General features: G+C 56.1%; 1 protein-coding gene across 10 annotated transcripts in view; it reads right to left on the bottom strand.

The window, feature by feature from the left end:
* LOC148643819 (histone-lysine N-methyltransferase EHMT1-like) overlaps positions 1–25,251 on the bottom strand; it is a 47,320-nt gene that overhangs the window by 5,825 nt on the left and 16,244 nt on the right. For 5 of the 10 annotated variants that reach the window (XM_088614959.1, XM_088614965.1, XM_088614958.1 and 2 more), the window contains exons 2-22: positions 14,670–14,754; positions 13,518–14,110; positions 12,667–12,817; positions 12,131–12,267; positions 11,692–11,889; positions 11,273–11,353; positions 10,519–10,636; positions 9,757–9,870; positions 9,204–9,349; positions 8,825–8,968; positions 8,014–8,240; positions 7,455–7,643; positions 6,318–6,400; positions 6,002–6,108; positions 5,289–5,411; positions 4,424–4,525; positions 3,896–4,000; positions 3,484–3,638; positions 2,305–2,472; positions 1,569–1,713; positions 490–567 (exon numbers count right to left, since the gene is read on the bottom strand). In XM_088614959.1, coding sequence (XP_088471085.1) covers positions 490–567; positions 1,569–1,713; positions 2,305–2,472; positions 3,484–3,638; positions 3,896–4,000; positions 4,424–4,525; positions 5,289–5,411; positions 6,002–6,108; positions 6,318–6,400; positions 7,455–7,643; positions 8,014–8,240; positions 8,825–8,968; positions 9,204–9,349; positions 9,757–9,870; positions 10,519–10,636; positions 11,273–11,353; positions 11,692–11,889; positions 12,131–12,267; positions 12,667–12,817; positions 13,518–14,110; positions 14,670–14,754 — 3,249 coding nt within the window. Of the gene's footprint in view, positions 1–489; positions 568–1,568; positions 1,714–2,304; positions 2,473–3,483; positions 3,639–3,895; positions 4,001–4,423; positions 4,526–5,288; positions 5,412–6,001; positions 6,109–6,317; positions 6,401–7,454; positions 7,644–8,013; positions 8,241–8,824; positions 8,969–9,203; positions 9,350–9,756; positions 9,871–10,518; positions 10,637–11,272; positions 11,354–11,691; positions 11,890–12,130; positions 12,268–12,666; positions 12,818–13,517; positions 14,111–14,669; positions 14,755–16,246; positions 17,472–25,251 lie in introns of those variants that run through there. The other 5 variants (XM_088614962.1, XM_088614963.1, XM_088614961.1 and 2 more) reach the window with 4 other exon arrangements.

Here is a 25,251-nt window from a genome sequence, read left to right on the forward strand (position 1 = left end):
TGTTGAATAGAAGGAGGTGCAGAGGATTCAAAAGCTATGGTTGCTTTTCAGAACTATTTTTATTAGGGTTATTTCTAAGTCGAATAACCAGAATCAGCCCTTAGTGAATGTTGTAGTTCCAGAAATAGAAGGGAAATGTGTTTGAAAAATCAAGACAAATAGTGACACTAAGTACAGAGTGATTGGCCCAGCTCCAGTTTCCTCCTAGAGTCCAAAAACTGTCTGGTAGGATCATTGGCTGCTGGGAAAATCGGCCCGGGTATGTATCTGCGTGTGTGTGTGTGTGTGTGTGTGTCTGCATGTCTGCCCTGCGACGGACTGGTGTCCCACCCAGTGCGTGTCCTGCCCTGAGCCCCTGGCTTGCCGGGATACACTCCACCTCCCCCACAACTCCGAACTGGAAGGAGCGGGAAAGGGTGGATGTAGAATTGGACCCTTTCTTGAAGAAATTAGGCTTGTGCAAAAAAGTAGCGGACGTGCGTGGCTTACCCTGTCGAACCAGCAGCGCAGACTGAGCTGACCACACATGCAGCTCGTGGAGGAGCAGTCGTCTTCACAGACGCAGTACTGGGAACCAGAGACAGAAGACAGAATCCTTGCTGAAATACCAGCTTGTCTCATGATTTAGGTCCGCGTCATTATAACTATTATAACCACCTCTTAGCAGTTTAAAACGGCAGCGTCTTGGGCTAGTGCCATCAAAACACTGCACTACAACAGCAGGTCTCAAACTGCTACCTGTCTTTTCACATGGGCAGAGCTTGTCTACTAAAAGCTCTGAAACTACTGAAATCTAGTGCTTCGGGCTGAGGCCTGTTGCACAGCTTTCATTGTAAAACCGATTGTTTTACAATGTGAAAGTGAATTTAAAACTGAGAACACGATTTACACAAGGGGTAGTGGGAGCATGGAACAAGCTGTGCAGCCACGTTGTGGAAGCCATTGCCTTTGCTTGTTTTAAGAAAGGGCTGGATGAGATCCCCAGATGGCCCAAATGGCCTGCTCTCGTTGCAACCCGTCTAATGCTCCTAACGTGACCTGCAAATGAATTAATCACCCTGCTTTTAACAAACTCCGGCCAGAAAAGTCATGCTCTGCGTCCACAATGCCAGTCGGAGCAAAACTGAGGAAACTCCAGAGGTGCCTCTCAATGTTTATACCATTAGTGTCCGTCTGTCCGGGGTGTCCAAACCTACTCCTAGGGAGACTGTCTCTGGAGGTTTTCCTTGGATCTCCCTGCAGCTGAGGAGCTGGGAGAGGTTGATAAATTGGTCCAGTTAAGGCAACCATGAGCAGATTTAGGTTAAGAGCAGAGCTGGAGTGAAAACTTGCAGATACGCCGGCCCTCCAGGACCAGAACTGCCCACCCATGTGAACTCCAGCCAGCCCTAGCTTCTATGTAAAGAGCTTGTAGCAGGTCAAGCCTGATGTGGTTCAACCTGCTTCAGGTAACGGAAGCCTCAGGTTATCCCTGCCCATGGGTCCAGTCACCTAGTCTGGGTTCCAGCCCTGGGCTCGTCGGGCTGGTAATCCTGTAAAGTACTATGCACAGGTGAGCCGGGCCTTACCTGCAGGTGCGTGATGTTCTTGTCAATGTTCATGGGGGAGGTGACGCAGTTGTCGGGGACGTACTTGTAGTTGCTGGGGCAGGGCTCGTTGTCCACACCGTTCACACAGGGCACGGGGACCCTCTCGTACCCGCGCGCAATGTCCCTGCGGAGCCACAACAGGCACAGCATCACTACGACACTCAGGGCTGGCCGACTCCTGCTAGCTGGCGTTCGGCTTGGATGCTTTCCAGCAACTATTTTCCGATGAGCGCAAAGAAAAACTATAAAAAGCTCATCTTCTCATCATAAACATCTACGGTATATTGCTTATTTAGTGCTGACAGTTATCCCATTCCGTTGCTAACAAGTGACAAATTGGCCGTGTTCGTTTCATTGCTATCGCCTCCACAGCCTTAAGGTGAGGCTCTTCAAAAGCCTGCAAAGACACAGCTCTTTCCCAGTTCTACTTTTAGGATCAAAACCTTTCAATATTAAAAAAAAAAATGATTAACTCGCTTCTGGAAGAAACTGAAAATGCAATAAAGAGGTGCCAAAATGTAAGTGATACAATAAACTTTCATGCTTTGTTAGCACACAATGCTGTGCTGCTAAAGAAATATAAAAGGAGAAAGCCCACTAATTTACAAGCAAAACTTCTTCTGTTTAAAACAAGCCGACTTAGTTTGCCCTTTCACTTGTGATCGCAAACGCTCTGGGGGTCCTCTGGGGGCGCCAGGCCGGCGGGGAGGCTTACCTGTTGATGACCCTCTCCTCCTGCCCGCTCTTGTGCGCCGTCGCGTCCTTCAGCTTCTTGCTCATCTGCAGGGCCGCCCACACCTTGGAGTTGAGGCTGCAGCACTCCAGGGGCGTCTCCCCTTCCCTGTTCTTCAGGCTGACGTCAGCCCCGCGGGAGAGGAACAGCCTAGGGGGTGGGGGAGGGGGTGGGGGGGGGTGGGGCAGGAAGGAAGGCCGGGCAGTTAGAGGGCGCGGCCGTGCCCGTCCCCTCCCTCGCCCGCCGTCCCTGCCGATCTGCGTCCCGCCGCGGGCGGGAGGGACACCAGCCGGCTCGCTCAAACGAGCTTGGGCGTGGTGCAAGAGGTGTGACCGAGATGAGGGGGGGTGCACGTGCTCTTGGGGGCCTGGACAAGGCCGGGGCACCCGATCGCCGCCACGTGGGCCGAGTCGGAAGCGATGCCGTGCTGCGTCCAGCAGCTCAGTGGACAGCGTCCACTGCCACTCCCCGTGGCCCCGCGCCTCTACCTGCCCTGTAGCGCTGAAAACATGACAGAAAGGAGCACCTAGTTTTCTAAACCAGCTGTATGAAAACAGCGGTGTATTTCACGCCTGTCTGTGTCAGCACGGCTCAACTCCAGATTCTGGACCATGTTTTACCAGGTCTCATATCGCTATATCACCCTGCTATATCACCCTAAAGCCCAGCAGGTGTGAGCCTGGCCAGTACCTGGATGGGAAGACCTCCTGGGAGAAACTACGGTTGCTACTGGAAGCGTGTTAGTGGGGCCAGCAGAAGGTCTGTGCAGTCTCTGCGGTCTGTGTGGGTCCTAATGCCCCAGTATAGTGACGGGGACAAAAGGCACCGTCGGTCATTAAAAATCCCAGGGCGTTTCTCGAGAAGAGTAGGGGTGTTACCCCAGTGTCCTGGCCCAATTTCCTCTGGCCTTTACCCATCATGGCCTCCTAATAACCCCCCTCTCTGAACTGGCTCCATCGCTCTGCTCTCCTCCCCACTGAGAGCTGGTGTGGGGGGAGCGGACTGGCGCCTCATCCAGGTGGGGCTGCACACTGGTGGCGGTAGTGGGATTCCCCACGACCTGTACAGCGCTTTGAGTGGGGCGTCCAGAAAGCCTCGACAGAAGCGTAAGCGACTCCACGCCGATGTGACAGTGCGGGAGCGTGAACCGGCGCTACTCACGCCACGCAGTCGTGCCGGTTCTCCCGCGCGGCGATGTGCAGCGGCGAGTCCCCGTGGACGTTCACGACGTGGAGGTCGCTCTTCGCGTTCAGCAGGATCTCGGCGATGTCCACGCACCCGGAGAAGGCCGCCCAGTGCAGACAGATGTTCTCCTCCTGCCAAGCAGAGGGGACACGGTGGTTAAGAGCCACACGAAACCCAGTGAGGAAGAGGCATTCACGACAAGGGAGCAAAAGAAGAAGGAAACCTTAACCACGCTGAGGCTGGTCATCCAGTGCACAGTAATTCTAAACATGGCCAAAAGCTCAGATTAGCAATGCACATGGCTACTGAGGAGGTACTGAGCACACCCAGCGGTCCAGATGTGCACCGTCTCCCAGTCACAGCTGGAAAGGAAAGCTCCGCCACTGACCTTGTCTCGGATGTTGATGTCGGCGCCCCGAGAGAGCAGCAGTTTGACCTCGTCTATGTGCTTGTATTCTGTCGCCCAAATCATGGGTGTCCAGCCCCCGTCGTCCTGGAACAAATCAGGTCACCAGCAGGGATTCACTGTCTGTCTGGGGGGTGGGGGCTCTTACTGGTTCATTTCTGTGTGAAAGGGAACGCCCAACCTCCCGAAAACGACACTCCGGGGCGGCGGCGGCGGCGGCGGCAGATACCGCAGGGTGGAGCTCTTCAGGGACGGGGCTGAAGGGGGGGGGGGGGGTGCGTGTGGCCCCACTCTTGCGATTCACCTCTCAGAGCTCATAAAGGAGCATCAGCCCCTTGTGTCTCAAAGCAGGTGCTTTTTTTAAAGAAAGTTGTGCATCAAGCACCTGGCCTGTGCTGCAAACTGATTAAAGTAAACCCTCCCCGAATCATCCGTGTCGCAGTTTCTAACTCTCTGCGAGACGCGGCCGCGTTTCCCCAGCTCCCCCGAAACCCCAGGTGACTCCATTACCTGGCAGTTGATGTCTATCGATCCGGTGTCCAGCAGGTGCTCCACGACGTCGTAATGCCCCTTTTTGGCAGCGAGGTGGAGGCAGGTCGAGCCCTCGACGTCCTGCAACGAGAGAAGGCCTCACTCATCGCGGCCACGGCACCCCAAGCTTCTGTTCAACTTCACAAGCCCCTGCGACACAGCCGCGCCCCACTCATGTACCCCCAAACTTAACCGGGATTCTGTCGCCGAAGGACCTACTGCCTAAACCGGGTGGCGTGAACTTCAGCCCCCAGGGGGACTGCAGGCTCCCTGACTGACCTGACTTTCCAATCGGCAACTGGGAACCTTTCTCTCCAGAGCCTCAGAACACTCAAAGCACTAAGCGAACCCTGGATCGAGGTCAGACCGGAAATTCTCAACTCCGAAAGACCTGCACTGTGCATGCGGGCTGCACTGTATATCTAGAGAGAGAAACTAATTCAGGGAATTGACTGGTTGACTAGTTGTAAAGTGAAATGAACCCAGAGGGCCTAGAGGCCCCGCTGGTCCGAGTCTGCCTGAGCTCTAGAGTTTCTGACTGCAGCCAAGACGCAGGTGAAGAAAGAATAAAAGCAAGACATCAGCTCGCTGTCCTGGCTGGTCTAGGGAGTGGGAGCCATTTCTCCTGATTTCTCCCGATTGCCTTCAGGCCTTCAAGTCTCTTCCATATCTACCACTTCACACCAAATAGACATCAGTGTCTTTGAACGTTTAGGAGAGACACCTGCTTGGACCTGATCATCTTATTTCACCTTTAGTGTCGGAAAAGGAGCCCAGCATCAAGGCAGGCTCTGAGCTGAGGGTGCGCCTGTGCGAGCGAGGGTGGAGGAGGGGGCTCACTGACCTTGTGGGTGACGATGGCCCCCGCGCTCAGCAGGTACTTCACAGTTTCCAGGTGGCTGTTCTCCGCGGCGTCCATGAGTGGCGTCCTCTGGTCCTCGTCGCACATGTCCAGATTGGCTCCGGCCTTTCGGGGAAAGGATGTGTGGGGGGGGGGGTCAATTCATTCATTGACGGACTCACTTAGCCAATTGGACATTTTAATCAGAACGAAAACCCTTGTGACAAAAACCTTGTTCCCAGATCTCCACGTGCTGGGGACGACAAGCTCTATTATTTTTTTTTACACCGCCCGTCTACCTTGGGTAGGTGCTCAGTACAACGTTAAGAATCCGAGAAGGATCTTCCGGGTCTCTGCAGGCTCGGCCTGCCTGCTTAATCCGATATCAATCCCAAAAGCCCAGGAATTCCGACAGGGAGAGTCAGAGGCCGAGCACAAGCCCAGGCCAGGAAGTCCCCAACTGGGCGCCGAAGAGCTTCATGGGAAAGGACGTCTATTGGAAACGTGCGTTCTGCTCCTAGGCCGTACAGCCACTCGGCCTGCACGCAGATCACAGCTGTACAGAGACACTACATCGGCATTCTCCTATGAAAAGACTCCTAGGTTGGGAATAAGTGTGAAAACAACAGCGTCCCCAAACATCCCTTCCAAGTCTGTGGTGTCGGACTCTTCCGCAGTGAAGCAGACATGGCCCCACCCCTCCCCTCCGGACTGACCTGCACCAGCATGTGGCAGATCTCCTGGTGCCCGGCCTCGGCCGCCACGTGGAGGGGCGTGCGCTTGCTCTGGCTTTCCATCTTGAAGTTGGGGTCGATCCCGTCCACTGCCGAGAGCACGGAGAGAAGCCGTTACCCCGGAGCCAGCCGCCCCCACAGCGAGGCACGCGAGCACGGTCGGGGAGCGGCAGAGCCTAACCGCCACGGAGCTCAAGACGCCCTTCCCTCCTCCAGCAGGGATCCCCCCCCAGACGGCGGCCAGCGGAGAGGCCCCAGCCTCGTTAGAAGACGGTTTATTCATCGGCGAGCCTCATACCCAGCATCATGAGCACTTTCTGGAGCTCCCCTTGCTTGGCAGAGATGTACAGCTGCTTTGGGTGAAACCTCAGCTTCTTAGGCCTGTCAGGGTGACAGAAGGGAGAGAGAGCACATCACAACCTGGCTCAGCGCCCGGCTCAGCCCCATGAGAACAGCAGCCTCATCACCTGCCCCCACTTTTGTTCCAAGAAGAGGAAGGAGGGCACGTCGGCGGCAGCGAGACAAACCTGCTTCTTGGAAGCTACTAACGGGTGCAAAAGACTCTCCGACGTGCAGAGGATTTTCTTACCAAAGCAACAGATTTTAAGTCTTATTCCTCACTATAAGACAATAGTCGAAGGTATAATACGGCATTTCCTTTGCATACTAAATTTATGATTTTTTTAAATGTAAACGCATAAATCCGATCTCTGCTGTGCTGCGACTTGCACTGGTCTTCCCAGGAGACAGGAGGCCCTTCACTGCTGGTGCTGCTAACACTGGTTTAAAGCCGATCTTGGGAATACGTCGGCATGCGTTTCATGGTTCAATCAGGGCTTAGGTTTAAAATAAGTTACAACTATCTCCGAACCCATCAAAGCATTCATTTGGAGCTGCCCGATTGATGGGAGAGAGGCTGTGAACCGACATCTTACTTTGTGAAGTGGGGAACCGCCTCAGCATGCGCAGGCTGCAAAGGATCAAGTAGGTTTGGGTGCACCCGGAGAAGGCTCCACACAGCCGAAACATTGCGTTTCTTTTCTGCTCTTTTCAGCAGGGAATAAATCTTTACTTGTTCCTTTGCATCGGACTTTGTCGGCCATCTGGTTCATCACGTCAAGTGAAAACTCATGTGGTCGTTGCATGTGATTTGGTATGAAGGATCAGGTGCAGTAAACAACACCTGGGAGCAAGGAAGAGTCGAAGAACCGCTTGCCTCTCGTGCGGGCAGCTCGGTTCCTTTCCCCTGCAGATCTGATTATCTCAATCATGCCCTGGGTGGGAGGGCTTCAATTTCAAGCGCTCAACGCCTCAACTGCTTCACCCTACTGCTATACTGCTATACAAGACAAGAACCATCGATTCGTCTGCTTCTGCGTGACCTCTGTGCTGGTCCAGGTGAATACAAGCAGGGGGGCTTCGGAGGGGGGCTTACTTCTCAGCATCCAGCGCCAGGAGAACGCTCTCCAGGGTTTCTTTGGCTGGTCCCTGCGACATCCCGGAGGAGGGGGTCACCGCCCCCCACCGCGAGCTGCTGGGCGACCCCGACGAGTCCGACGCCTCCGAGGGCTTGGGCGCGGAGCTGTCCGCCTTGTCCTCGCTGGCCAGCCTCATTCGGGAAGTGCTGGGAGGGAGAGGGGGAGAGAGAGGATGAAGGCTGGTCGGCCCCCGAGATCTGCCGGATGGTTTACAGAATGCGAAGCCGCAGGGAGACGAGACGAGGCAGCTGGTCCCCCCCTATTCCGAAGGCGTGGGCCCCCCCCAGCAGCAGGAGCCCCAGTGACAGGACCCGCCAGCGCCCGGCTCTCCTTAGGAAGGAGCATGGAGACACAAGCACAAGCACGTGGGGCCTGACCCCGAAGCTCACGCAGAACAGAACCCAAGGGACTGATGGGAAGATGGCGGCAGGTACCACTGCGCTTGGGCAAAGCGCGAGTACTGTAAAAGGACAGCGCGGCCCGACCCGAGACCGCCGGAGGCTGCGGCGCACTTACCCGCCTGTGGTGGTGTCGGCCTTCCCCTCGGTGGCGGGGGGGGGCTCCTGGCCGGGGGCCACGGGCACCATGGAGGTGGTGTCGGCCTTGGCGATGGTGACCTCCTTGGCCTTGCCCGCCTCCTCCCCGCAGTGCGGGCAGAAGCTCCGCCCGTCCATCACCGAGGCGCAGTCCTGGTGGAAGCGGTGCGAGATGTTGCTGTCCGGCTGGCATTCCATGAACGTGCCCTGCATCCCGGGAAAAAGAACGATGAACCGAGGAGGCTCGCATTTCAGGGACGGTGTCGTCCTTTCTCCTCTTCTGCAGACACCCGTTCTCACGTTCTTCAGTCCCCAACACCACAGGATGGTGCCAAGACCAGCTCCTTAATTACTTAATTGATCGTCGGCAGCATCAATGCCGTAATTACAGTGCTGCCAGCAACCAAGGGACAAGGCGGAGTAGCCCCGGGCCAATTTAAATTGCGACAAATCCAAAATCTGGGGGCGGTTCCAAGACTCTGCAGCTCCGAGTGTAGAACAGCCCTCAGGTTAAACCCTGGCTGTGTTTTATCTTTAAGTTCAACATGCGGGCAGAGGAGGAATAAGGGGCCTCTTTGGGCCCCACGAACAAGGCAGAACGGCCCTCGGCCTTCGCCAGATTGGCGGGACACAGCGGAGGAGCCCAGCCCAGGGTTGCTGCACGACCCAGCGGAGAATTTAAGAGCAGGACAGGCGCCATCGAGGCACCCCAGAGAGGAGCCCGGAAAGCCCCCGGCGAAGAGCGACCGGAACTGCCCTGTCCCGATTTTGGATGGCGGGGTGCCCCTTACCGCTCTGCAGAAGTAGCCGCAGCCGGGGCAGCACTGGTGCTTCACCATGCCGGCGCGGTGGTCCTCACACAGCACCAGCAGCTGGACCGAGTTGGACGGGCGCATCATCTCGTGCTTCATCACTCCGCTCTGGCACCGGCTCAGCTGAGAGAGAGGGGAGAGAACAGCGCCTGAGAGCGGGCCGGGCGGGCCGGGCGGGCCGGGCGCGGAGGCAGAGGGCACCGGGGGGGCGCCCCCTTGCAGGCACAGGCGCCAACTGCGGGCACCAGCCTATCGGACAGGGGGGGGGGCTTGCTGACGATCCCAAAACAGATATGAGGAAGCTCAAGAGTGAAATCACCGCCTCTCCTGACAAGGCGTGGCTCAGCCTGCGCCGTACCTGCCCATCCACGCTCTCAGTGGCCATACACTTCTTGTTGGCCAGTGTCAGGATCTCCCGGCTCTTGGGCGTCTCCATCCTGCAGCTGCACAGGGGCAGCTCCTGCACGGCATCCACATCCATGGCTTCCGAGCTCCCGGACGCACCTGCGGAGAACCCGAGAGGGGGGGGGGGGGGGGGGATGGGGTCAGCTCCCGTTTTCTCCACATCCCAACTCCCCATTCCATCCCCAAGAGCTTTTCTCAAAACCGGCCCGCATTTTCAATCCCTTAACAAGTTTCACATCCCCTCTAATCCGCTCCGAGAGCAAGCGAACCCCTGTAAAAAAAAAAAAAAAAGAACTGGAATGCATACTAATAAAAAGCAACAAAATCCCAATCACATTACAGGGAAGTCAACCGATGCTGCAATACACAGCAGCCACCACCAGGGGGAGAGCTCCCAACCCACTCTGTGCTAAGCCATCTTGGCAGTCAAAGTCCACAACCCTTCTCCAGCACGAGTCCAGGCCTCCCGCCTCCTCTCGGCTGCTGCTCTCCTTGGTTTCTCTCACCTCTGTGCTGTGAAGAGAGCAGCTCCTCCTGCACCTTCAGGTCCAGCGCGTCCAGGGGCACTTCAGTGTATTCCTTACTGTGGTCAGCCTGGGCGTGGGGCTCCGCCTCATTCCCTGGGCACAAACAGACAGACACGGGTTCACGTCTGTGGCGGCTTTCACGGCAATACTGCAGCGGGACACGCCCAGGGGAACCCGTAGGGTCTCGGTTCACTCCCAGTTTCCCCTTGAATCCACCTGCCCGTTTTCGAGCTAGTCCCACCGATACAGGTGAGCCGGAGCCCATCCCAGCAAGCAACAGGCGCTGGCACGGACCCACGCCAGCGAGGGGAGGGCGCACAAACTCCCGCGGTCTGTTCTGCCCTCCCCTGCCCTGCGAGGCACCCCGCCTTCGAAACAGCTGATCTAGTTACCAACCGAAAAACGGTTAAGGAAATGGCTCACTGCACAATCCCATCCCAGTAAATCCCACAGCAGGAATTTAGGCCCCTTTTGGACAGGATCAATCAGTCCTGAAGCACTGACGAGCGTCGGTCTCGGGGATCAAAGGGAGAGGCAGACGTGCAGAATAAGGGTCGCACACCGTCGTCCAGGGGACCCCACACCCGCGGAGCTCTTGGTCACATGACAGGACTGATCCACAACCCTGGATACTGCTCCCTTCCCAAGCACGTGGGAGGCTGCCTCAGGCTCAAGCCCGCTCTTTCCCGTTATTCCGGCGCCAAGCCCTCCACCGGAACGAGACCCCCGGGCTGGGCTCACCTGCGGCCCCCTCGGCTTTGGGCCGGCTCTTCCGCTTGCGCTTCCTGGCGGGCCGCAGCCAGGGACTGTCGCTCTTCCCCTTCTTCTTCAGCCTCTTCCTCACGCTGGACCCGGAGCTCTGCGGAGCGGACAGCGGGAGGTCATGCTCCGGCCACGCGCAGGGAAGGGGGGGGGGTCGGGCCCCCAGGGGGCAATGGCGGCTGAAGGAGAGACCCCCGCAGAGGCAGCGGACTCATCCTCTCAGGCCGGGCTGCTGCAGGAGCCCGATCCAACCAGCACATCCATCCCCAGAATTCCCCGTTTCTCCTCTACCGGCCACACACCTCTCCTGTTCTCCCCGAGTTTGGACTTTCATTCTCACCTGCTGGCATATATACCCCCCCCCCCCCCGCACCTCCTTACCTCTCACCTGAAGGAAGCCCCACAGTCTGAGGACAGGTGTTTTGTTTCTTTTCTACAAGTTTCAGCACAGAATGAAACTACACCTGTGCTGTTGCAACCGGTACCTTAGTCAACCTCGAGTTGCTCAATGGAGTTTCGCATAACGCAAGACAAACCGGCCAGGACGCTAAACCACGTGGAGGTGCGCTCAAAACGGAGAGGAGGCACTTCTTCACACAAAGGTTTTTGGAGTTAAGAACAAGTCTCCCGGTTATGTCCCCTCCTGTGACCTTCTGGTCTTCCTACAGGTGAAAGAGGAGGAGCTAAGGCGGTCTAAACCTGCGCTAAGGAAACCCTCCAGATTCATTTTTACCAAATCTGATTCGTTCCCTTCTTCTTCTTCTTCCTCCTCCGCCGATTCTTCCGATTCCTGCTCCTCCTCCTCGGCCTCCCCCTGCAGGCAACGCACAGGAAGAGCCCCAGTGACATCACACCCCTGACACACCTTGCCAGCGAGAGAGACACACTCTCAGGGTCAAGATCTGTAGAGGTGTCTTCCCATCACCAGTGTGAACTTGGCCAAATAAAGTCAATAGTTATAGCAGTTAGGTGACAGAGGGCTCTGGACGAAGAGAAACATGGATGACCAATGGCCCAGAGTTGTGCACCCGCAGCCTATCTTTAAACTCTTCACCTATGAACCTCAGAACCCCCCAACCTGGGCCCAACCAGCTCACGTCACTCTGCGCTGCGCTGTGGGCAGAGGTGCTGGGAGAAGTGCGATTCGCCCACCTTGTGGGTGGCGTTCGCTGTCGTCAGGCACCCCTCCATTGGCGTGGTCCCAAGGTCACCCCCCCCTGCTGGCAGCCACTCCTCCCTGGGACGCTCGCTCGCCTGCTCCTCCTCTTCCTCCGAGTCCTCTCCCTCCTCGGACTCCTCCTCCTCTGTCTCGTTTTCCACGGTCTCTCCGTTCACCTGCGCGCTCTCTTTCTGCGGAGCGGGAGACAAGGTCAGGGCAGGGCAGGAAAGCTTGGCCAACCTGTTTAAGGTGACGGCCCAGTTAAGGATAAATTGCACCAATTCAACCAGAAGAATGTTGCTTCTCATAAGCTGCAACACCAAGCATGGCATAAGATTTTGCATTAGGGACTGCAAGTCTCCTAGCACAAGCCAACATGAGCAGCAGTCTGTAAGACATCAATAAAGCCCCTTCGGATGGCGTGCTCCTCACCTGAGCCCCCGAGGGGGGGTGGGTCATGTTCTTGAACATCTCCAGCACCGATCGCTGCTTCAGCACTTTGGGTTTCTTCTTGGGGGCGAGACTGTACGTCCCCATCCTCCTCTTCTTCTTCCGGGACCCGGCAGCGGCTGAGCAGAGGGGGACAAGGGATGAAGAAGAGCGAAAGAGAAATCCGCCCTCTCCCGGGTCAGCGTGCTCGTCTCCTGCCATTTCTCCGGGGACAGAGAACCCCCCCCAGGAATGGAAACCCCTTGAGACTCCACTGGAAAGGGGAAACTGAAACGGAAGACCCTGTCAAACACCCGAGCAGAGGCGGGAATACCATGCGGACTCGCACCCAGAGGCACCGGTCCAACCCAGTAGGGTCCGAATCGCCCTGAACCCCGCCGGTGCTTCTCCCCCCAGGGGGACTCGCACGTGTCCCCACCGGTCCAGCGGGGCGCCGACAGCAGCAGCCCAAGCGGAGTACCTCGGGGTGCTCCGTCGGCCCCGAACGAACCCGCGACCTTTCCGGCGCCGCTGGCTACCTGGCGGGGGCTTGGCCGTGGCCGCGGCGTCGTTCTGGCTCCGAGGTAGCTGGTTCTGCGAGGAAGGCGCCTGGGGCGGCTTCCCGGGCTCCGCGCCGCTCCTGCCCCCCTCCTTCCCGGCGCTCGGCTCCTTCGGCTCCCTGTTGAGGAGCTGGAAATAAAACCACAGGGGGGCGGCGGGGGGTCAGACTCCTCGCCCCGGGGGCAGAGGGCCAGCCTCCCAGCCTCCCCGCTGCTCCCAGGCCTAGCGAGGGATTCCCGCTCCAGACCGTACGGACACTAGCAGGCGGGAAGAGGGATCCGTTAGTGCGGAACGTCTGTTAAATCACAACGCCACTCTTACTGCCCCCTGCACCCACTATTATAAAGTGAAACATGCATCCTCCAAATACATATATGACAGACATATATTTTTCGGAACAACTGCAACCAACGCCGTCCATGAAAAGAGTTCCTGTGCCCTTATCATAAATACACAGGCTTTTTGTTTCACGCGTCATTAATACGCCGTATAAAATTTGCTAAAGCATAAAAAACACAAACACCCAATAGTAAGCAACTACCCTGCAGCCACAGGGCAGTCCAGATATTCCTGAATTTGAAGGCCAGGCGGTGTTTAATTTTGCCGTGTTTTACTGTTGGTGCAGTTCCCCGTGGTTGCTGGGAATGCCCGCCTTTCCCGGTTTTACGGACGAAACTCCCCTTTAAGCAGGACTGCTGTGCTGGGAGAGGGTCACAGAGGTCGCCCCGGCCTCCGCCCTCACCCCTAGTTTCCCCATGTGCAAACCGCCAGCCCAGGCTTCGGCCTCACGCGGGGCAGAGCGGGCGGCCGGAGGCGAGAGGCGGCTGACCTTTAGTGTCGTCTGGCTGGCGGCCGGCCGCGCCATGGTCTTCCGGGCCCTGTGTATCGTCACCGGCGGGTGGAGGTCCTGGCTCGCGCCGTTCTTGGCTTCGGCTTCCGACTTGTCCTCCCCGGGCCGGCCGGGGGTCCACCCCGCCCCCCCCGGGGCCCCCTCGCTCCGGGCCGCGCCGGGGCCCCTGGCCCGGCTGGCCGACGGCGACGGCAGGGTCTTGGCGGCGTGGCCGACCAGAGACGAGCCCGCGCTCGCGCCGCTAGTCCTGTAGGGGGCGGCCTCCGGCGCCGCCGGCTGCTTGCTGAGGATGAAGCCGTTGCTCCCGGTCACCGAGGCCTGGGGGGGGTCCGCGGGCTTGCCCGGGGGAGGGCGGCCCGGCTCTCCGGCCCGCTCGGGCACCCCGTTCTCGCTGGCCCGGCTCAGTCTGTTATTGAGGTCTGATTGCTTCAGCGCGGCCTTGCCGACGCCGCCGCCGCCGCCGCCGCCGTCCGGGGAGATCCTGGGGGAGCTCTGGTGGCTCTCGCCCATGCCGTTCAGCTCCGCGTCGGCCGCCATCTTGCCGGACTCCGCGCTCCTCTCCGATCCCGTCTCTGCCGGGCAGGGGAAACCGGCGTCAAAGAGCGGCAGAGCCATGACACCCCCGCACCCCTTCGGATCGCGTGGCGGAGCGGAGCCGAAGCTGCTCCGACCAGCAGCGAGGGTACTGCTTTTCCCACCGGATCCGTCCGGTCACACAGCGCGGTTTTAATTAAAAACACACCGGGGGATCACAAGGATGAAAAACTGTCTTTCCTCCCCCTAAAGCGCTTTCTGTCATTTCTTTCCGCAAAATGCCGATTCAACAGCCTCAAAGCTGTTCTTCAGCATCTCCGAGAAGCGCCCCTTAACCGCAGATCGCTGCGTAAGCACATGGGGGGGCCTCCCACGTTTCTTAACTTTCTGTACCCAAAGGGTTGTGGGAGTGGGGAACGCGCGGCCCCAGCCACCTGGTTTAGAGAAACGACTGGAGGACTTCATTGGATCAATTAGCGACTGTCCCAATGAGCTGCAGCCCCCGAAAGGCCTCTTTTGCAATTCCGAGAAGTTGGCTAGTGCTGCAGCACCGTTCTGTACGGCCTGCGTATCGTGGACTGCACCTGCTCTGCTCACCTCCTTCCCTGCTGACCGGCTCCTTCATCACCTCCGTCTTCATGACTTCTCCCTTCCTCGCGCCCCGCTTGGCCGCACCTGTGGGCTGAGAAACACCAGACGCTGACATCACCCAGGGCCCGGGGGCCGTGCTCGCGCTCGGCTCTGTCCCCCCGGCGGGCGGTGTCCCTTCGCGAGGCTCGTGCGCTCAGCACAGAGCGCAAGACGCAGAGCCGCAGCGGTTATGGGCCTGAAAAAGAATCGGCGCTTTCCAGAGGTCGGCAGTTTTTAAGAACTGCTAAATGCACAGCGGGAGTTACAAAAAGCTCTTAAAGGAGGAAGGAGGCCTAAATCACAGCAGGAATCGCTATTCCTGATGGGGATTTAGAACAGCCTGGCAAGTTCTCTAGGGCTCTTTAAACCTCAACAGCTCGATACCAGGGACTGGGCTGGACTCGTCCATTTATGGCTTAACTGGACCACTAAGCCTCCTCACAGGTCTTGACTTGTTGGACGTTTTAATGAGACGCAGCACACCTGCTGGTCTGCACGTCTTAAGGCCCTGAGTGGGAGGAATTAAACAACCCTAAATACGGATATTCTGAAACAAGCCACTCCTTTTCCTCTTCAGACAGGTGGAGCTGAATTATTTTTCCCAGAAAACCTGTGCTCAAAGACAGAACAAGGCACAGGTGCGAGGCGGCAGAACTGCTCTGCTCTCCTCCGGCGAGGCCTTTTGAAGAGATGATCTTTTCACCTGGGGGTCGGCGAGTGACGGCGCAGTAGATTATACAGCGGTCCGTACAGTCTCTCTATTGAGGACAGGAGGAACTGTGCTTCCTTCTCAAGCCCACAGCAGCGCACACGGTCCAGTCCGGATTACGAAGTGCCCTTACAAGCCTCAGCTAGCCAAGTCATTAGCTCCTGACAGATGAGTTCAATCGCCTACTTGTGGTCAGAAACCCCCTTCCACCACGGTACAGTCTGAGTAAAAGATCCCCAGGCCTTTACGAAAAACCGAGCAATGAGAGATGATGAACAGACTTTAAACAGAAAACGATTCTTTTAGAGCCAGTAAAAAGACCCACAGCGTCTGCAGAAACACCTACATTTCTAGGTGACTTAACTATGTAATAAAAACCTCAGCTGCAAGACCCCAGCATTGGTGTTTATTAACCTGCCAATGGAACATGCAAGCAGAGGCCCGTATTATGAGCTGCTGATGTTTGCTCTGCCCTGGTCTCAGGTTGCCTCTGTGCCACAGCCACACTTGCGTCGCTGGCTGCTGTCTTCAGTGCTCCCTGTGCTCCCTCAGCCTCAGGTGGACGCAGAGGAATGCTGTCCCGCTCGCTCTTTGCAAAGCTGCCCAAGCAGCAATCCAGCTGCACGACTCACACTTGACTCCAAGCCTCCTCCTTTTCACCCACTCTTTGCCATCTCACCGCTGAAATATCCCCGACTCGCCACGTATATTAAGACGTCCAGGGCCCCCCGGCTGCAAAACCCATGGTTGCAATACCTCTCGGGACAAAATCGAGAAGAGGGGGGGGGGCGGGCGAGAGTTTTTCCACAAACCACCGCCGAAATCTCTTACCAACCTGCAAGGCGAGTCCGTTCAAGCACAGAGACTCCCCGCTTTTCCCCAAGGTCTTTGCAGACTGTCTCTATTGTGCAGAGGGCTCCTTCGAACACCATCAAAAGAACACAGGGAGAGAGAAACACCGTGTGAGCACCTGTGCGACAGAAACAGCCCGCGAATCTCGAGTGCGACACCGTTTATGTAAATCGACCCAAGGCAAACAGAGAACAACGGCAACACGCCCAAGCCTACTGCCACGGAGGATGTCGTTTTTTAAAAGAATTGGTGCATTAAAAAAAAAAACGAACTGTAGATCATGCCCTTGTCCAAGTTCCAGGCAGAGAGGATCCAGGTCTCCCATGCCTGCAGATCACATTTCGGCTCCCATGTATCCTCGAGCTGCAGTACGAGAGCCAGTGCAGTTCCAGGTCACTTCTCTTGCAGCTACGCAAGAGAAAATGAAAAAGCTTTGCACCCTGGTCGTCTTCCCTCTACCTTAATGACTACAGGTGGGGTTGAATAACACGTTCGAATCTCTCGCACTGCCAGCGAAGGGGCCTCGATCTTCCCTTCCCCTCATGGCTCCATGATAGCCCTCCCGTCTCTTGAAACCGTTCCTGGTTCAACCTTAAGGGACTGAACACAAGAGCTGCAACCTCTTCCAGCTCCCTACCCTCTCCCCTGGCTCCATGCTCCGACTTCCAGGCCCGTCCTCGCAGACGCCCAACAGCTCGGAAGACCTGTCTCAACTCAAGACCGGACACCTCGGATTTCTCCCACCTTCACCCTCTCCACGGGCGCAAGGTTGCACGTTAAAAACAAAACAAATCGCCAAGACAAACGCAGACAACGAATGTCGCAGGATCAGGAAGCCCCTGGATTAACAAAAACCTCAAGAGCACCAAGGCAGCAGGCGAAAGAATAGAGCCCTCTCAAGGCTTCGAGCGCGTCTCGTGGCTCAAAGTCTTACTGCTGCACTCATGCCACCCTGCACACATCTCCAGCCCCGGTCTACAGCCTAGCTGAGCTGCAGGCCTGCGCTCACTCCTGCCCAGGAAGGGGAGCAATTTGTTCAGGAGATCTGGGCCTCCCCGCCACCACACGCGCACAGCCAGAGCCACCCAGTTGCCCCCTCCACCACGCCGCCTGCCTCCTGATTGGCAGCCCGGGCTGACAACCCTCCTAGCAAGAAAATGTCTGCTTGCAAACGGCTCCCCAACAAAAGCCGTCTTGCCAGCGAGGGAGTCGCTTCACAATAAGAGTCCCCCCTCACCACCACCACCACCCCCCCCCCCCTCCTCCTCCTCTTGCTCTTCCTTCTGCTGTTTTGGCTGTGCTGCTGCTGCTGCTGCTCGCTCTGCGTCTGCTGCTCCTCTCTCCTGCTCCTGTGCGAGAGCTGCCAGCCCATCCACTCGCACCCCACCCCACCACCCCACCCCACCCCAGCACCCCTCCAGCCCCTTCTCACCCCCCCCCCCCCCCCCCGCTGGGGAGCATCCGGCAGGGCAGCCCTCCGCTGGCCAGGCTATGTTCTCCACTGGCGCTCCAGTTCTGCACGGAGAGGGGCTCCATCCTGGCCAGCCCTTCACCCCCACCAGATTGAGACTTTCCAATCGCGATGGCTTCGTTTACCCCTAAATTATCTGACGGCGGGTTTAAACCGGTCGTTCGCAGCCCGGACAGCTCGGGGGCCAGAGCTCTCCCTCTCTCTCCCCCAGAGACCAACGCTCCTCCATTCCTCAAAAGCGTGTTGACGCCTTACGGCCCGCAGGCCCGCCCTCCTGTCCCCGTTCTTGGGGGAGTGGAGAGCAGCGGAGGATCTCCGGGGCCGAACACGAACAGGTCTGGCCTCTCCTGCTCGAGACGCACGCTACTCCTTTTTCTGCCCCGAGTGATGACCGGGTTGGTTTTTCCCTCTCTCGGCTACAGCAGGCCTTCCCCGCTGTTGACTGTACACGCTCATTACCGGAAGAGGCGAGCTCCGCGCAGAGGAACTCTTCATTTCGCTCATCGGTATTCTATTTTTAAATGGATATGTCCTCCCCAAAGGTTACAGAAGCCGTTTTTAAAGGGGCTGTAGGGGATGGGTTAAAGAACAGACAACATCAATGAGGCAGGCTCCCGGGGGGCGATTACCACAGAGCATGCACACTCCCCAGTGGCCCCCGATGTCAGGCCATCTCGTTCTGAATCCTACTGCAACTCGTAGAGTTGCTGGCAGGTTTCGCTTTATTCGTTGACCAAAAGCAAAACTGCCTCGCTCGCTAGCAGCAAAAAAGCATCTGCATCCTTTTCCAGTAACAACTCAAACCACAAGTTGAAATAAAAAATAAAAAAAACCCCAACAATCTCTTGTTGCAACCTATACGTGAGCAGGCTGGTACCTACAAAGTCGCCATTCTTTCACTTGTTAATGAGCTGCCAGCAGGGCCTGAGAGGACAATGCCCGTCAGTCAGCAGAGAGATAAGCCTGTGGGGATTCGGTAGCTAACTCAAGAGACCCTGATCTCAGGCTCACACCCCCCTCCCCCGCTCACAGAAAACATCACATCCTGGTCCCAGGCAGGTCAGCACGCTGCATGCTTACAGAAAGCACTGCTGGCCACATCATCACTGTCCCACAGTGCACTGGAGTTTAACCCCGCTCTCTGTTCAAGGCCAAATCACAGACGGACTGCTGTCAAGAGAGTCTATCAGATCAACCATCTACAGGCCCAGGAGCAAGAAGGACTAAACAGTACAGCGTCTTCTCTCGAGCCGGGCCCGTCAGAGTGGGCTCTCTCTTCAGCCTCCCCGACTCCGACAAGCCCGTTGCATGCCTTTCAGGGGGTCGGAGAGACCGGCTCAGACATCCGCCACGATCGGATTCCAGTCGGAGACGCGGAGGCCTCTCCTTCCTGCGCCAAGCCCCTGGCTGCTGCAGTGCACGAACCCCAGCACGAGGCCAGACCGAGGGGCCTAAGGCCTACACATGGAACACCTTGCTGCTGCCTTTTTTTTAAAAGAGAAAACTGAATGAAATCGCATCCGTCGACGAAGCATGCCGATGCTCTTCGGGTGAAGCTCTGAAACATTCGGGGGCAAAAGCTGAAAAACTCTTTGTTCGGGGTCACAGGGCCTAAAGGGACAGTTGGCACAACCCCATGATGCCTGCAGGCGTGAACCACAAATTCCCCGATCGCTGTGATCACTGCAACACAGCGCGTCAGGATTTCATGTCCTGCCCTCTGTCTTCACTGGAGGGCATCCGTGCTGCCCACTGTAGTTTCTAACAGCAGTCTGCACATTGGTGGTGGTGGAGGGGAGTCCCCATTATCTGTAAAGCGCTTTGAGTGGAGTGTCCAGAAAAGCGCTATATAAGTGTAAGCAATTATTTATTAATTATTATTTTGACATGGCGGAGAGATCTGCAGAATCGGCCTTCTTCCAGCTGCCCGACAGCCGCCACCACAGTAACGACGCTGCCAGGTCAAACCCGCCGCGCCCCCTGACGCACCACGCACGCCAGGGCCGTGTCAATTCAAGCTCCGCCGGATTCCCCAGCACAGGACCTCACCCCGTAGCTGACCAAGTCTTCCAGCCTGAGCCTCTCCATCAAAGCAGCTGCTCTGATCGGCCCGTCAACTCGGCAAACCTCTGATCTTTCACACGGCTGGTGAGTGAAAACAGGCACTGGACCCCAAGTCAGACCCCAAAACAGCCCACCTATAACCTCTAACTCCCCCTCCCGGCCCTGTTCAAAAGTTACTAGACCATCTATAGCAGTGATGCCCAGGACAGAGTTCCTGGACGGGCACGGGGCTGGGACTGACATCCTGCGTCTAAAAAGACATCCAGAGGAAACAAACTCGAACTGAATGTTGCCATCAAACTGTGTACAAAAATACACACGCGCACATATTATTTAAAACACGGATTGACTTCACAGTAGCCTCCACTCCAGTAGGAGTGGGATCGGGCCTGCACAAGGGCGCAGGGATCCAGCTTTCTTCAGTGGAAACTAATCTACACATGCCTTCTCTGTGGAAGCCCGCCCCTCCCCCTACAGGCTGGCTGAGGAGCATGCCCAGTAGAGCCGAGAGCTGTCTGCAGATCTCGGCCATTTCATAACCCGATTGTTTACAGACAACGGGCGAGAGGCGGCTTATTTTAGAGGAGAGATGTGGAGGGGGGTGGGAGGGCTAACACAGGAGCTCAACAATTCCACTTAGATCCCTTCCCAGGTCACATCTGAAACACAAAAACAACCAAGACCTTCTTGTACATCAGCAGCGTGACACCAGAAACCCCAGGGGTAAAGATAGAAGCAGACGGCTCTCCAATCCATTACACCCAATTTCCTGCAACTGGCTCAATATGAAGTCACTTGTTTTTTTTGCACAAAATAATCATTTCTAAAAGAAAACACTAACGCCAAATAAAAAGATCCATGCTTGTAAGACATTATTTCATCTAAATATTGTTTGAAAAATATTTTTTCTTTGTAGTACGTTACCAATGTATTATTGTTCTGCAAATATGCAAGCCTACCATGCCAGCCAAGCCACCCTCTCCACAAACGACACTTTTAAACATCAGGGCACGTCAAGCTACATCTGCATCAATGCAATGCAACTAACCCGCACACCGAGATAGAGCACACGCCTTAGACCACTTCAGTTTCACTGCAAGTGAAGAGCGACTTTCCCTGGCTGAGCTTTCCTGAGAGGTTGTAAATATTTGCACCGCTGATGCGATGAGTCATGTTGAGACAGCCGATGGATCTGAATGACTTCAGTAACTCACGCAGAAAAACAGTAAAAAACTATGAATACCCTATTCACGGCCATCCCCTGCTGCACCTGGGCCCACTGTTATGACACAAATCGCCCTGTTGAACTCTGCAGAAAGAGCAGGCGACACTGCAGCCAGAGACGAGCCCACAACCAGAGCAGGACCTGACAAGAAAACAGCGCAAGCCGAGCACGGAGTCTCATCTGCCTCCTGATTCCAAATATCAAGGCTTCAGGGCCCAAACCCAGCACGAAGCTGCTGGGCAGTGAAAGGCCTTCGGGGACGCTTCTCTGGTGCAGCACTGTACGGGACGCGTAGCGCCGAGGCCTCCTGTGGTGGACGTCCGGCTCAGGAGACACCTGTGAGTTCGTTAGGTCACTGGGCACCCTGTACACACTGTACCACTCCCCCTGTCCTCAAAACACAACCTCACAATACAATAACACCAACCACCTCAGATTTGGGGGGGGACCAACTGCATTTTTGCTATCACCTCATCTTTTACTCTAGTTTTTTCTATTTGGGGCTTGTTGTGTATCAAAGATAACACGGTAAAAACAGATTTTAAGTTTTAAACCGTGCCCATCGGCACGCACAAAGCCATCTGACGACAACGGGGAGTAATTTTCCTCACCCTGGAGGGAAGGGAACCATACTTCAGCCGGAGCGTAGCTGCCCATTCCCGAAGGATCTTCCCATTTCGTTCCATCCATCGGCAGATCCAAGGGTCAGCAACTCTACACCCGATTCTCCGATCAAGACCGGAACCTTCACCGGCTCTCCAAATCAGATGCTCAATTTCTGAACTGGACCCATTGGAGAATAAAACGACGGCAGCTCAAGACAGCTCTCGAAGGTGTGAAACCTCACACAGAAGGAGGCACTTTTTAATTTCTTACAGGGCTGCAACCCTTCACGATCAGCGCGTTCTCTGCCCCGGACACGAATCTCGCCAGCTGAGAGCAGAACTGAACCACTGCAGCACTGCCGCCAGAAGCTATCATAGAGGAACACCACAGCTGTCTAACTTCAGCCCTGTTAGAGGAACGGGGTTTGGAAATTACTTCAGGACTGGGCTCTCCAATCCCAGTCCTGTAGAACCCCAGTGCAGCACGTTTCATGGGCAGCTTTTAAATCATCACTATCTTAAAGACCTGGCATAATTGTAACTGCGATCAATTAAACAGTCGTTGTGGTCAATTTAGTCATTTAAGATCCTTTTGGAACAAGAATCAGAATATCTTTCAGCCATCCCAAATCAGTTTCTTTCAATTGATAATTTACACGCTTAGCTGATCGATTACTTTAACAAGTCTCCGTGATATAAAAATAAATGGAGTGTGCTCTCCACTCTCCAGGACGAGGGGTGGAGACCCCTGCTACAGAAGAACAAAGCACCAGTCTTTGGCGTTTTAATCAAGCTTGGTCAGCATCACTGAATTTTGTAAGAAGGTATCCCAGGCATGAGATTTCCCCTAAAAAAGCCTGTGTTGATCTCTTGATCAACCTTCTTTATGAACGCACGCTCTGGGTGAAAAACACACCACTGATCGAGGCAGACGAAAGCAGGATCTGAACCTACAGTTTGAAGGGGGGCCTGCTAATGACCTCAGCAAAGACACACCTCTGGTGTAGTTTTCTCTCAGCCATGGAGACCGTGCCCCTCTTCAGCCCAGGAGCTGGAGGTCAGGAAACAGTTGTGCCTGCAGCCTTCCTGGGCGAAACTGACCCTCCAACAGAGTGGAGCGGCACAGCAGCACGGAGAGAGAACTCTGTTCCTTCACGTTCACACTCACTTAACTCTTCTTGTCCTGGGACAAGCCCGTGGGCGAAGGGAACACTGAGCTCTCTGACCTACAGACAAGTGACACACGTTTGAGCACAGCTTCCCTTCCATGTTGCCTCCACTCTGCCCCTCTTCCACACATTCTCTGGCTCAGAACAGCTACCCGGTTGCGAGACAGATATAACATCATTCCTACCAGAAAAGTTTTGAAGCGGGAGTGCATTTCAAACCACGAACAGGAGGCTCTGGGAGTCCGGAGCACGCTGCCCAGCCAGGCTGTTCCGAGACGAGCCGGACGAGATGCCACTAGCGAACAGGCTAGATGAGCCGAACAGGCCCCCTCTCGTTCATTACGCCCCTCGTGTTCCTAGCAGGCACGACCAAAACCCAAAGCAAAGCAAAATCCTCTCTCACACCCGCCATACTGCACGGCACGCTTTTGCCCCCAGAACAAAATTTCTAACAATTTTAGCTCTTCTTCGATGTTCAACAGGCTTTTTTAAAAGTTAAACTCGAGGCGATGTTGAGGGGGCTCTAAGCTCACTGTACCCGGTCCGACAGGCGCCAAGCCACTCGCAGGTTTGAGTGCCAGGACCCGTGAAGATCCCCATCATCCCGGGCAATGGATTCCTAGGAACTCGTGCTGGGCACATGTTCCCTTGCCTGGAAAAACGCCGAGCCTGCCAGAGATGGCCTGCCCAATGCCTCACAACTCAACCTACCTCCGCACTCTGCACCCCTGATGTGGACTACCATATTTTTTCTCCCTACCACATATTTGTGTTCTTTACAACGCACTTGTTCTGGTTGTTACGATTGATTGTGTGTCATTTTGCAATGTACTTTCTACGCCGTGTGGTGTTTGCTGTACCGTGTCGTCTGCTGTACCGTGCCGAGAGACGTCCTGAGAGATCGGCACGGAAAAAGAATTCCGACGTTCATGCGCAGATGGCAATTAACTCTTCTACTACCATAAAAGCGGAGCGCCTGGTATCCCGTGCTTCTCTGCAAGGACAGAGCCCGTCGGACATGAGCTACAACCCCTGCTCCTCTGCCCCAGTAAGGGCACGGCAGCGCCTGTCAGGCGGTCTCCCACACAGAACTGCCCCTCAGGACGCGGCACAAAGGGGCAGAGAAGACGGAGCCCCAGTGGACCCAGAGCTCCAAGGACTGTGACGAAGGAATGCTCTGCTACAAAATTAACACACCACCCTTCTAACGCGTTCAGCCGGTCTTGGGAATTCCATGACGTCAGAGAGATAACCAGCCGGGCGGCACTAAAAGGCCCAAGAGCCCCAGAATTCCAGTCTTGACGTACAGCTCAGAAGCAACACAGTAACACAGCACTGGCTGGGCACAAAAACAAATGTTCCTTCCTGTTCCGCAAGGAATCAAAACAGCAACAACAACTGCCTCCAAATATTACTGGCTGTAACAAGCAGGCGCACTTTAAACCGAAAAAGTGGTGAGCAGCAGCATGAAGGCTTTCTTCCGATCAAAATCACTCGACTACAAGCAGTGATTCTGGAAGGGGGCGACATGGGAAGAGTGGATCCACAGGAAGGCCAGGGGTGCCGACAGCACGGCCCTGCGGTTCTCTCCGGATTCCCGAAAGCCCGAACCTCAGCGGATCTTGCACGGGCTCGGCGATGGGGTGGAGGGAAAAAGGCGGGGCCCTGGGCACTGGGCTGGGGGGATTTCCGAGCGACTCCCCCTTCCTTTAGGCGTCGCACACCGTGAGCACAACTCCGCCTGCGCCCCGAGCCCAAGCGCCGTGGCCCCCTCCAGGGAGCCGCTGGGTTTATCCCGGGACCGCCGTTCCCCTGCTCGCTCTGCGGTGGTTTGGCGTTTCCGGCAATTTAAGGACACTCTGGAATACAACCGGCTTTTCCCTGCCCTGCTCGTTCACGGACAAGATCCCTGGGAGGCCCTTTTCGGAAGATCCTCTCCCCCCCCCGGGGGTGAAAGCCCAGCTCCAGGCCTACGAGCGCAAGCTTTCAGGGGCTGAAAATGGGGACAGCCGAGACCTACAGCTCCCCAAGGGCACCCACTCCCCTCCGGCACCTTCTCCCGGAAAGAGCCCGACAAGCTCGGAGCCGCAGGAGAGGCTCGGCCTAGGGCTATTCCAGGAAACAGGAAATTGAACTCAGGTGTTGCAAGCCACACCAAACGGGCGTCCTTTTCCCTTTCCCTCGCTAAGCCAGAGCCGGCGTTTCTAATCTTCTTTCGACCCCGGGCCGACTTCTCTATTCGTTTTAAATAAACGTACAATGATATTCTGGCCCCGCGACCTCTCACTTCACAAAATACCACCAGAACATCCCACTCCAACCTGGCTGCATCGCAGGCAGCGTTCAGGAGGGCAGAAGGCCTCTGTAACCCCCTGCAGGAGCTACTGGACTTCAAGAGCCTGAAGGAAGAAGTTCAGTTTCCAGCCCCCCCAGACATTTCATTTCACCCTCCTG

Source organism: Lepisosteus platostomus, chromosome 21 (assembly GCF_059453375.1).
Source record: "Lepisosteus platostomus isolate fLepPlt1 chromosome 21, fLepPlt1.hap1, whole genome shotgun sequence".
NCBI classification, from domain to species: domain Eukaryota; kingdom Metazoa; phylum Chordata; class Actinopteri; order Semionotiformes; family Lepisosteidae; genus Lepisosteus; species Lepisosteus platostomus.